Source organism: Ailuropoda melanoleuca, chromosome 10 (assembly GCF_002007445.2).
Source record: "Ailuropoda melanoleuca isolate Jingjing chromosome 10, ASM200744v2, whole genome shotgun sequence".
Classification (NCBI taxonomy): Eukaryota; Metazoa; Chordata; class Mammalia; order Carnivora; family Ursidae; genus Ailuropoda; species Ailuropoda melanoleuca.
In genome coordinates, this window is record NC_048227.1 from 74,753,949 (window position 1) to 74,766,727 (window position 12,779).

Sequence of the window (12,779 nt, forward strand, 5' to 3'; positions counted from 1 at the left end):
AATAAATAAATAAAATCTTTAAAAAAATATTTAATTTGATTCACAATTCTTGAGAGTTTTCCCCCAGCACCCTGGCTTCCAGCTTCTGTTTGACCTTAAAAAAGTCTACTGTTTTCCCAATTATGGTCCTAGCCTTACTTTGTATCCATCTTCTCAAATTTCGCTATAGCATGATGTGTTGGGAAATTACTTTTTTATCTTTCTTGAGATATGCTATACTTTTAAAATCTGAGAATTAGAATCATTTATCAATTCTAGAAAGTTCTCACATATCATCTCTGAATATTGCTTCAACTCAGCCTTGCTCCACTCTCTTAATTTCTCCTGCTCTAATTACTTAAATGCTATGCCTTCGTAAACTCATCTCAACATCTTTTAACATCTCTTTTACATTTTCTGTTGTCTTTCTTTGATGCATTCTGAGTGATAACTTAAGCTCTATCATCTCATCAACTTTCTCTTCTGTTGTGCCTAATTTTTTTAATTATTTAGTATATATATATTTTTTTCTAATATTTTTGTTTCCTTTGTACTCTTACAAGGAAAAGACCATTGAATTTCACTTTCAGGTTGTCCATCAAATATAGAAGACACAATAGGCTCACCCAGCATCAAGTTTATTTAGCTTTAATAAAGAGGAGAAAACGGATAGGAGCACTACACAGAGAAGGATAACTCTGGAAGCTTCGGCCATTCAGGTGCAGCATCTTATGTGCGCAATCATTTGCACTGCTATAAGAAATGACAAGACGATGGTAAGTGTCAGTCACGTCAGAATAAGAAAGCCACAGAGGCTGGAGCCCCTCAGCACAAGTATCTTTCTCATCACCTAAAGGGGTATGTAGCTAGCTCCCATTCATTAGCGAGGCTTCAGTACCTTAATGACAGAAAATGTAATAAATAAGAGTAATAGTTACACACAGAGTGCTTGCATTTATCCTTTCATAAAGTAGGTCAATTAATAGATGAATCTCTTGGGCCAAGTCTATTTCACAGTAACTTTACTGGTTCCATGACACTACCAGTGGTCATTCCCTCATTTCTCAAGTTACAGTCAAATTAGACATACGTAGTGGCTCTTGGAACCATAGCAGCGGTCCCTTGGTCTGTGGAGAAAGAGCTATTCTAGAAGAAAAAGCTGAGATGAATCCTTTGAATTCCTTCTTCACTTTCTTCTGACCAATATAGTGAACATAAAACAAATCATATCCCAGATGTATTGGCAGAAACCAGTGCCCCCCTCAAAGATTTGAAAATATATAGTATGTTAGATAAGACCAATTCTTAGGGAGGAAAATAAAAAAGTGTGGAAGGAGATAGGAAGAACCAAATGGGATTAAGGTTATAATTTGAGGTACTGTCTTCTGGGCAGGCATTTGTACAGAAACTGAGNCTTCTTCACTTTCTTCTGACCAATATAGTGAACATAAAGCAAAATCATATCCCAGATGTATTGGCAGAAACCAGTGCCCCCCTCAAAGATTTGAAAATATATAGTATGTTAGATAAGACCAATTCTTAGGGAGGAAAATAAAAAAGTGTGGAAGGAGATAGGAAGAACCAAATGGGATTAAGGTTATAATTTGAGGTACTGTCTTCTGGGCAGGCATTTGTACAGAAACTGAGGGAGTGACCTGTGTGGATATCTGGGCAAAAGGCATTTCCCATCGAGAGAAAGCAAATGCAAAGGCCTTGAAGCAAGACCACCCTGGCATGTTTGATGAGCAGTGGGGAGGCCAGCATGACTTGAGCTCAGTGAGTGAGAAGAGAAGAGGCCAGAAAGATAACAGCAATAAATCATGTGGGACTTTGTAGATCATTTTAGAAATTTGGGCTTTTACTCTTGAGGTGGGAAGCAATATGGTGTGAAATTATGTGTTTTAATGAGATCGTGCTAGTTACTTCATTAAGAATAGACTGGCAGCAAGAGTAGGAGACTGGCTGTGGGGTTAGTACAAGTGGAAGCAGTAGGAGTGGTAAAATTGTGTTTATATTTTTATACTTTCATTCTATTAGATTCAGTTTTTAGTATTCCAGCCTCTTGGGAGATATTCCCACAAATTTTATACATCCTCTTCCCTTTAAAAGTACGTGTATCTTGAGCCTTTGCATAAACATCCCGAAGTCTCATTAATGTTAACCTTGATCATAAAACAAACAGTTTGTATATTAAAGTCCTGATTATAAGAGCCGAACACAACTCAAAAGAGAACATTTTCTTCTCTCTTCTCCATTTCTCACTCCTTTCCAACCCCTTCCTAAAACTGCTTGACTGATTCAATTAGGAGGAAGATAAGATTAAAAACTGGGAGTCTTGGCAGCTATCTATACAGACTGACCATACTGTGAAATTTGGTCATTGTGTCCAGCATGTGTCCCTGCTTGTCCAGCATTGTGTCCAGCATTCTAGGTTCCTAGAAGGGCAGGAGGACAGTATCTCTCTTCTCTTGGCTTCTTTAACACAGGTGGCCTTCTTCTTAGTAGTGAAGAACTGATTTCAATTCCAGTTAAAGAATTTTAACTTAGTTGTTACAGGAAGAGAGTTATTCTATAGTTAAACATGATAAAGGACACACACACACAAACACAAATGAAAATTAGAAAATTTATTTTCAACCTTCCAAAATCTTCCACAGATGAACATGACATTGATTATTAACACCTTTCAATAGCAAGAGAGCTGGCAGCAAAGTACCCAGAAGGATTTGTATTAAGTTAGAGATGTTTATATATGATGTCCACTAGAAAGACCCCAATGGTTTCTACCAAACCTAAGACATGCATTCTCTTGATTTTCTAATCAAAGAACTGTATTTACTAAAAGTACTAATTGTTCTCATATACCAAATAAAAACCACTAATTATTCACTGCTATTTGAAAAATAGAAAATTGGCCTGTGAGTTCTAGGAGTTTGCCAACATTGCTGAATTGAGAAAAGATTCTCTGTGGAACTCAATAATCAAATGTGGAGACGTAAGCTTTGAAAAGCTCTTGTTCTTATGGGCACAAACCAGCAAAATAAGTAAAGGTGAAACTATCTCAGAAAATTTCAGAAGTTATAAATAAACAAACTATAACATCACATCAAGTCACTAAACAATCCTGACAGTATTGGAAATCAGGATTCTTTTCCGCTTAAAAAGAAAAAAAGTTAAGGGGAAGTAAGCTATATCGGAATATAAACATTGTGTGAAAGATATCTTACCGTAGGGTTTTTGTTTTTTTTTTTCTGTTGAAAAGGTGTTTCGTGATTTGTTGTCGTCTGAAAATCTTTGGTACTAAACCAATGAACAATTTTTACATCTAATATAAAATTATGAGACAGGAGATTAGCCAACAGTTTTTGTATAGAGTATGATCTATGAACAAAGTCCAAAGCTTGCCATTAAATTCCTGTGTAACTAATGAGAAAACTTCTCTGTCTCTTCATGTTGCTAGAGGCAAATAATATGGTCCCTGTATACTTAATATATAATGATACATAAATGAGATGGTTTTCCTATAATCCTAACAAACATTCATCTAACGGGTTATCTAGTAGACACTACATAAAATAATACAGCCTATTACCAGATTTTTGGTGATACTTCAGTCATGAACTCTGGTTTTAGGGGGCAGGGGAGAAAGTTACAGAAAATTCCTGTGACTCATGACAGTTTTGGCTGTTAAGCCTCAAACATTTATTTACAAACAAACTGAAAATGTGAAGTCAAACTCATTTTCACAGCTCCAAAAAAATCAGATAAGAAACTTGGGTATTTTAAATCACTCTCAGATACAATCATTTTTTAAAGTTATTTTTAGCAGGAACGCTGATAATTCTGGAAAAACTGCAAAACAAATTCTGAAAAACTGAAAATATTTAGTGAGCTTTCACCTTATTTTCAACTGGTTTTTACTGAAACTGAAATATAAAATTAATTTTCAATTGCTTCACATTTGGAAGGGGAAATAAGAACCGCAAAAAAGTATGCACATTAAATAAATATGTCCTAAGTAACAATACAACAATATATACAGATTTGGGCACAACAGAATAGACTATGTGAATTCCATATCATAGGTTTTTCTTTAAGTATTATCTGTTAAATAAACTTTTAAGGTTGTTTTTTTCTCCTTTGCAGTGGCCATTTTCTTCTGAGGTCTGTTGGGGAATAGTTGTTTTCAGCCTGAAGGCTAAGCTTACTTTTCCATTGCAACATTTATGTTCACTGCCCAGCTGGCTTCAGTCACATCTCCTTATTTTTGATGTTTTTTACTTTTGAAGATTTCTATAAGTAAAGAAAAATAAGAGGGGTTCATCAGAAATATGTATTGGAAAAAGCCAGGAAAGAAACCACGTGCTTTCAAATACTGTTTATGGTACACTCACATGCATATATGTTTTTTGAAAAATGTATTGGAAATAGCCAGGAAAGAAACCACGTGCTTTCAAATACTGTTTATGGTACACTCACATGCATATATGTTTTTTGAAAAATAACTGGGAGCACATTAGGAGGAGGCAAACACACAAAAAACAAAAAACAAAAACAAAACAAGGAAGAAATATAAACTCTTCAGGAACAAGGCAGATACTTTTATGAGGTAGGAGATAATACTTTAAAGTTATAAAGTGTTTCTCAGGTTACAAAGTGCTTTTCTTTGCATTTTAGTTTATCTTGATAAAAATTCTAGTATGCAGGTAGTGTAAGGTAAAAAACTGAATCCACAATGAAGAGACTTGCCCAGCAATCACACAGCAAGTAAGAGACTGCAGCTTGATTGTGCTCTAAAAGTGTCTGATTGCAGACCTATCACCTTGGCTGTGACACAGTGCCTACAGAATGGAGCTCAAACCTAGTGGAGTTCTAAGGACTGCAGAGAGGAAGAGTACTTATAAATGTTAAACTGAAGAAAAAGCAACAGCTCTCAAACATAAGCAGAGTGACCTACAGCTTCTAATGAGCATATACGGACTTGACATTAACATAAAATAACATCGTATCAAACCCTCAGTAAAGCAAGCCACACTGCAGATAGGAATTCTGTGTGTTCATGCAAGACACGTCATTCCTTTCCATTATAGCTTGTGGAACATGGGGGATGGGTGGTTCAAAAACATTCTAACAGCATGCACTAGAATGGTCAAGAGGTACAGAAAACCAGTCATCTCTTGCTCTTCCATACTTCCACTGTACTAGTGATCTGTTAAGTGCTAGCCATGTGGCCCTTAAGAGGACACTCTGAGGCTCTTGACTGAGCTCTCATTCGCCTATGACTTCCTCCCTTCCTTCCCTCCTTCCCTTTCTTCCTCTTTTCCCCTCCATTTCTTCCTTCCTTTTTTCCTTCCTCCTTCTCTCTTCTTCCTTTTGTTTTTTCCTTCTTTCCATTTCTGCCTCTCTCATTTTCTCCCTCTCCTCCTTTCCCCTTCTTCTCTCCTCCCTTCCTCTCTCCCTCCTTTCCTCCCTTCCTTCCCTTTCCTTCTTTCCTTCCTTTTCTGCTACATACTAGTGCTATAACCTTAAGGGTTACCTAGCCTTTATGCACTTCATTTCCTCATCTTTAAAAAGAAGAAGGGGAAAGGGATAATTCCTATTTTACAGGATTATGACAAAGATTAAATAAACCAATAGATGTAAAGAGTTTTACATTTAACACTAAAGAGGTTTACTGTCTCATCAACTCTTAGCTATTTTTATTATAGGTGTGAAATACAAAGACAAAATATAGCTTTGTGACCTCTGAGGAGCTCATAGACTAACTGGAAAAGAAGAAAAGAGATGTCAAAGCAGAAAGAAGTGGAATTTCTCCACACATCATGTTAATTTCCCCGGAAGTCTTAATTTATGTTCCTGTGTCAACATCTCTCAGTGTTAACTGGGCCTGGGGGTTGGGGTGCAGGGTAGTGTGGGGCAGTCAGTGGCATAATGAGAGAAAGCCTGGATTCCACGCTCTTCTTAATTTCATTCTCTCTCATTATCCGCTAGCCCCAACTGCTGCCTTTAGATTTTTAGGTCTTCCTCACATCATACACAGCAATAAAACTACCCACTGTCGAATATACATTATAGATGAAAGAACACAGGCTTTTTAGGCAGTATGCCCAGATTTAATTCCCACTTCTATCACCTACTATCTTTGTGACTTTATCCGTAAAAAGGGATAACAACATTATTTCTCCCACAGTATTGCTTTTCTTGGGGGGAGAAGGGGACAAGGGCAAATGAAATCGAGATATTGTAGTACAGAGAAAGGGGATCTGAAGAACTAGGTCTGATTCCTGATTCTAAGACTTGCAGGCTGTGTGTCTGAAGGAATGTCTGAATTCCATGTCTCTATCAGGGAATGAGTTGTGATAGTAATAACTGAATCATAGAGTTGAGGAAATACCAAATGAAATAATGGTCCTGCAAGTGCTTTGTACAATGCAAAGGGCTACAGAAATATTACCTGTTATTATCATCTCATATTCACATAAAACTATTATAAGCCTGTGGTCTGAAAGTTCAATCTGTCATCTTGACAGTTATTAGTCTCACTCTCCCTTGTCAATAAACTGATTTAAGATAGGACATAGTTAAGCAGAAAAATGGGAGGTGAGGGAATTAGAATAATCAGATTATTGCACTATAAAATAATAGGATTTAAATTATCTTCATTTTGGAAGGGACCTTATAAGTTCCTTTCCCTGCCTGATCTAGCCTAATCTTCCATTTAGTGTAAGAAGGCCCCAAATAACACCTGTGTTCTTGTGGCCAGTTCAAGTTGAGAGAGTGGACTTCACATTTCTGAATAGAAATTGAGTTCTTTATTGTGTTAACTTTTAAGAATCTCAAAGTGTGCAGGAACTGATTTTTCTGACAATAATTTAGATTTTAAAATTCAAACGGATTTAAAAGCTTCAACTATTTTGGCATTCATCAACTATTCCTTTTGGAAATTTCACAAACTTAACATGGAGGTGATGTTTCTTACAATGAACTGAATATTCACTGATTGCTTTTGAATTCACATTTACTTAAATGATCAAATTAACTGAGGTGTGTGGAATCATGTCCACTCCTTGGAGATCAAGCCAAACACTTCATCCACAGGAGAACAGATAAACAATGCAGTTTGGTTTTGTTTTTCTCTCTATAAAAAGTGTCTTTCAGTAGTTAAAATCGACATCTTTGTAAGAATAGCCCACTATTCAATCCATAAAATACAGCTTTATATATGTAACATCAGATGAATTTTTTGAATGAGAAGATTAAGGTGAAAGGAAAGCCTCCATTTGCTCTTACTTTATAGGAATCAAGTTCAAGTACATCTAAAATTGCTTTACACTCTCTTCTAGAGCTGATGCTTCCTAAAGAGTGAATTTGAAACACCGCTAGTCCCACCCTGCTCACTTTCCTTTTCGGGAACTTTGGGATCCAGTCTCCTCAAATTGCTCAAGCTGATGATGAACAGTAGAGCCTGAAGTAAGCACACCTACTTCTTGTAGGGGACAGCTCGACTGTGAAAGGCGGTTTCCTGGAATCTCTTTTTTTTTTTTTTTTTAAAGATTTTATTTATTTATTTGACAGAGATAGAGACAGCCAGCGAGAGAGGGAACACAAGCAGGGGGAGAGGGAAAGNAGAAGCAGGCTCATAGCAGAAGAGCCTGATGTGGGGCTCGATCCCAAAACGCCGGGATCACGCCCTGAGCCGAAGGCAGACGCTTAACCGCTGTGCCACCCAGGTGCCCCTCCTGGAATCTCTTCTGAACATTTTCAACTGAATTTTCACCCATGTACCCACGCTCACATCTGTACCCATCCTCTCCTTTCTTTTCCTTCGGACCTTTTGTAATTAAGTCATTGGTTGAGATTGAAATAGCTGCTTTATTCTTCCTCTCGTCATACTGCATCATTTTCCGGAGGTGAGTCTTAAATTTATACTCCTGGCAACTGTTTCTGCACACAGGAAATGTTTGATAGTTGTCACACATTATCTGTCAAGTACAAAATGGGGGTCTGGGGCTCATTTCTCTGGTCAAGAGATATTTATCAAGAACCCACAATGAGCCAGGCACTCTTTTAGAATCTGAGGATAGAGCAAATTGATACAAATCCCTGCCTCCATGGTACCCTCATGTGGGAAAGGTGACCCCCTAATCAAAATAAAGAAGTAAAATGTAGAGTATGTTGGATGGCATATGGGAGACAGGTAGCACCAGACAGGAAGGTTACAATTTTAAGTGAAGTCTCTACAGAAGCAATCACTAAGTAAGCAATGGCTAAGAAAAGGCCTACAGAAGATGAAGGTGGAAGTCATGTCACTCTCTGGGGGAAGACGGGCCACCTGGAGAAAACAGTCTGTGTAGGTGTTGAGGATGGAGCACACCTAGAGTCTCAGAGAAACAGCTGGGAGGCTGATGTAGCTAGATAGTGAGAAAGGGGGAGAAGTAGAGAGACTATTGGAGGGTTTGGAAGAAAGGAGTTATATGATCTAAGGTTTTCACACATTCCCTCTGGCTGTTGTGTTGAAAATGGATGGTATGAGGCAAGGGCAGAAGCAGACTGACGAGGTAAGAAACCTTGAAATACAAGAAATGATGATGACTTGGATTAGGTTGACAATAGTAAACATGGTAAAAAAAAAAAGTCATATTCAGGATATTGCTTGAGGATAAAACCAATAGGATTTGCTGAGACAGTGGGTGTGATGAGTGGGAAGAAAAAGTTGTTCATAATTCTTCTATCTCGTTATTTTTCCAAGTGTGATCCAAAGACCTTGCTTCACAGTCTTGCAAAAAACATGTCAAAATGGATTCCTAGTTTCTACCTGAGAACTACCAAATCAGACTGTTAAGAGCAGAGGTTAGAAAGCTTTTATTCTAAAGGCCCCAACAGTAAATATTTTAGGCTTTGCATATGGTTTCTGTCAAAATCACTCAACTCTGCTCATACAGTGTGAAAGCAGCCACAGGCAACATTAAATGAATGAGTGTGGTTTTTGTTGCAAGTCACCTTTATACAGATACTGAAATTTGAATTTCCTGTAATTTTCATGGGTCAGAAAATATTTTTCTCTTTATATTTTTCAAACATTTAAAAATGAAAAAACAAAAATTCTTAGCTCGTGGACATACAAAAACAGGCAATGGGACAGACTCTCCCACTGCCAGTTTGCCCTTTTTTCTCTAGAGATTCCAAGAATATGTATTTTTAACATGCTCATTAAGTGACTTTTTTTATACACAAGAACTTAGAGAATCGCTGCAATAAGTTTTAAAAGTCATTGTCATCTGTTCCTTCTTCCTTTGCTTTGTTCATTGGTGTCACACTTAAATCATAAGAAACAAGAAAAAAATTAATTTACTTAAACAGATCTCTTAATCATAATCATAGTACAAAAATAGTGATCATTCTGGGCTTAAAAAATTGACTTTGATTTTTCATTTAGTATTTCTCAACTTCATCCCTACTTTGCTGTCACTCTATTCTCTTCTTTGTCTCAAGATTTAATTCACCAATGTTTCATTTCTGAGGCTGAATCAAATAGAAATTGACAATTTTTATATCAGAGAAAATAATTTTTGAAAAGGTAACTCAAATGCAATGTCAAGTCCTAATAGATCTAATACTACTAGCAACCAGCCTTTGCGTTATCTAAATAATTTACTGGTGAAAAAGAAAATAGGTTTCTAAGCATTTAGTGAGCATTATGAAAACTATATGAGTGAAGTGAGCAGAAAAAGGAAATGGAGAGGAAGAGAGGACTTCAAACAGGCTTCTCAATAATCCATCTTGGTCTAAGGCTCCTGACTCCTAACAGCTGGAAGCTATGTCTCTTCAAATCTCTAATAGATTCCATGGTAAAGCCACATGAGAGCAGTTAATATGACGCCACAGCAATCACTATAGTGCTAACCAAAAGCTGTTGATTGACTAATAATAATAATAATAATTTTTTGAGTGTCTACTCTGTGCCAGTCTCTTTCACAATTTCATGTGAGGCAGGTATTTTTATTCTCATTTTACAGATAAAGAAACAAAATCACAAGAAAATGTGACACTCTTTGAAATAAGAGTTCAGTCTTGGGTCTGTCTGGTTGCAAAGCCTGCATATTCCCCTCTATACCTCACTCTCCTGCAGGATGTTTCCCCAGTGGTTGATGTTGCTGTCCATCCACAGATTGAGGAGAGAATGGAGTGAGAAGAAAAGAAAAGAAAAATGTTGCTCCTCCTAGAGAACTGTTTTTTCCCTTTCAATATGGTATATATTTTGCTTTTATAATTAACATTCTGCTGATGAGATCTCCCATTGGTGAAGGCTGACGAGTCAGATTTTCCATGAAGAGCAAGCACTGCAGGAAATAAATTAATCTCTAGGGAAGAAGAGGGGCAAGGCTGTCAGTACTCACACAAATGCCTAATAAGAAATGATATTTCAAGATTGTCAAAAGAATGAAATGACTATGGGTTTTCCTTCCAGCACATTCTTTAACATTTAAACCTTCCTAGAGGAGGGAAGTAAGTTGCTATAAAATGAAGAGCAATCTTATAACATTTTACTTTAGTCTCTCAGTACTTCCAAACTAAGACAGTATTCGCTGGGAATGGGAAAGAAATTCTACCAATGTCATTGTTTTGTTTGTATTATGAAAAATCTGTATTGATGTTAAATAGAGGGATGAATAATATGCCAGATTTTCTGATTACCAGTTTGGAATTACCCAAAATTTCATGTAACAGGTTTCCAGTCTTTGGAGTAAAAGTAATTATTGTGCTTGGAATTACACAGTACTTACAATAATGCTGAATTATGGAAGTTTTCCTTTATTAAAATTGTGAAACAGGTATGTGTTTCATGATAGCTAAAGTACCTGTCTCTTGACGGCGTGTATTCTGTCATTTGTCAGTCAAGGTCTTTAATACAGAAACCAATGTTGCCTAATTCTCAAAGTAGTTCTCATAGAGAACCGCCTCATGTTTTATTTCTCATAATATAAGTAGAATCTGAAGTTTAGATTAAATATTAAGGTTAAATTAAAACCCAATATAAAAATTTCTTGGGGCACCTGGGTGGCACAGCGGTTAAACGTCTGCCTTCGGCTCAGGGCGTGATCCCGGTGTTCTGGGATCGAGCCCCACATCAGGTTCCTCCACTGGGAGCCTGCTTCTTCCTCTCCCACTCCCCCTGCTTGTGTTCCCTCTCTTGCTGGCTGTCTCTCTCTCTCTGTCGAATAAATAAATAANGTCTCAAGATTTAATTCACCAATGTTTCATTTCTGAGGCTGAATCAAATAGAAATTGACAATTTTTATATCAGAGAAAATAATTTTTGAAAAGGTAACTCAAATGCAATGTCAAGTCCTAATAGATCTAATACTACTAGCAACCAGCCTTTGCGTTATCTAAAGAATTTACTGGTGAAAAAGTAAATAGGTTTCTAAGCATTTAGTGAGCATTATGAAAACTATATGAGTGAAGTGAGCAGAAAAAGGAAATGGAGAGGAAGAGAGGACTTCAAACAGGCTTCTCAATAATCCATCTTGGTCTAAGGCTCCTGACTCCTAACAGCTGGAAGCTATGTCTCTTCAAATCTCTAATAGATTCCATGGTAAAGCCACATGAGAGCAGTTAATATGACGCCACAGCAATCACTATAGTGCTAACCAAAAGCTGTTGATTGACTAATAATAATAATAATAATTTTTTGAGTGTCTACTCTGTGCCAGTCTCTTTCACAATTTCATGTGAGGCAGGTATTTTTATTCTCATTTTACAGATAAAGAAACAAAATCACAAGAAAATGTGACACTCTTTGAAATAAGAGTTCAGTCTTGGGTCTGTCTGGTTGCAAAGCCTGCATATTCCCCTCTATACCTCACTCTCCTGCAGGATGTTTCCCCAGTGGTTGATGTTGCTGTCCATCCACAGATTGAGGAGAGAATGGAGTGAGAAGAAAAGAAAAGAAAAATGTTGCTCCTCCTAGAGAACTGTTTTTTCCCTTTCAATATGGTATATATTTTGCTTTTATAATTAACATTCTGCTGATGAGATCTCCCATTGGTGAAGGCTGACGAGTCAGATTTTCCATGAAGAGCAAGCACTGCAGGAAATAAATTAATCTCTAGGGAAGAAGAGGGGCAAGGCTGTCAGTACTCACACAAATGCCTAATAAGAAATGATATTTCAAGATTGTCGAAAGAATGAAATGACTATGGGTTTTCCTTCCAGCACATTCTTTAACATTTAAACCTTCCTAGAGGAGGGAAGTAAGTTGCTATAAAATGAAGAGCAATCTTATAACATTTTACTTTAGTCTCTCAGTACTTCCAAACTAAGACAGTATTCGCTGGGAATGGGAAAGAAATTCTACCAATGTCATTGTTTTGTTTGTATTATGAAAAATCTGTATTGATGTTAAATAGAGGGATGAATAATATGCCAGATTTTCTGATTACCAGTTTGGAATTACCCAAAATTTCATGTAACAGGTTTCCAGTCTTTGGAGTAAAAGTAATTATTGTGCTTGGAATTACACAGTACTTACAATAATGCTGAATTATGGAAGTTTTCCTTTATTAAAATTGTGAAACAGGTATGTGTTTCATGATAGCTAAAGTACCTGTCTCTTGACGGCGTGTATTCTGTCATTTGTCAGTCAAGGTCTTTAATACAGAAACCAATGTTGCCTAATTCTCAAAGTAGTTCTCATAGAGAACCGCCTCATGTTTTATTTCTCATAATATAAGTAGAATCTGAAGTTTAGATTAAATATTAAGGTTAAATTAAAACCCAATATAAAAATTTCTTGGGGC

At 36.8% G+C, this 12,779-nt stretch overlaps 1 protein-coding gene across 1 annotated transcript in view; it reads right to left on the reverse strand.

Annotated features, from left to right (window-relative positions):
* Nucleotides 1–2,591: 2,591 nt before the first annotated feature.
* Nucleotides 2,592–12,779, reverse strand: part of THEMIS (thymocyte selection associated) — a 175,899-nt gene continuing 165,711 nt past the window's right edge. The window contains exon 6 of the mRNA XM_011235092.3: nt 2,592–4,272. Within this exon, the coding sequence (XP_011233394.2) occupies nt 4,241–4,272 (32 nt within the window). The 3' untranslated portion in view covers nt 2,592–4,240. The remainder of the gene's footprint in view (nt 4,273–12,779) is intronic.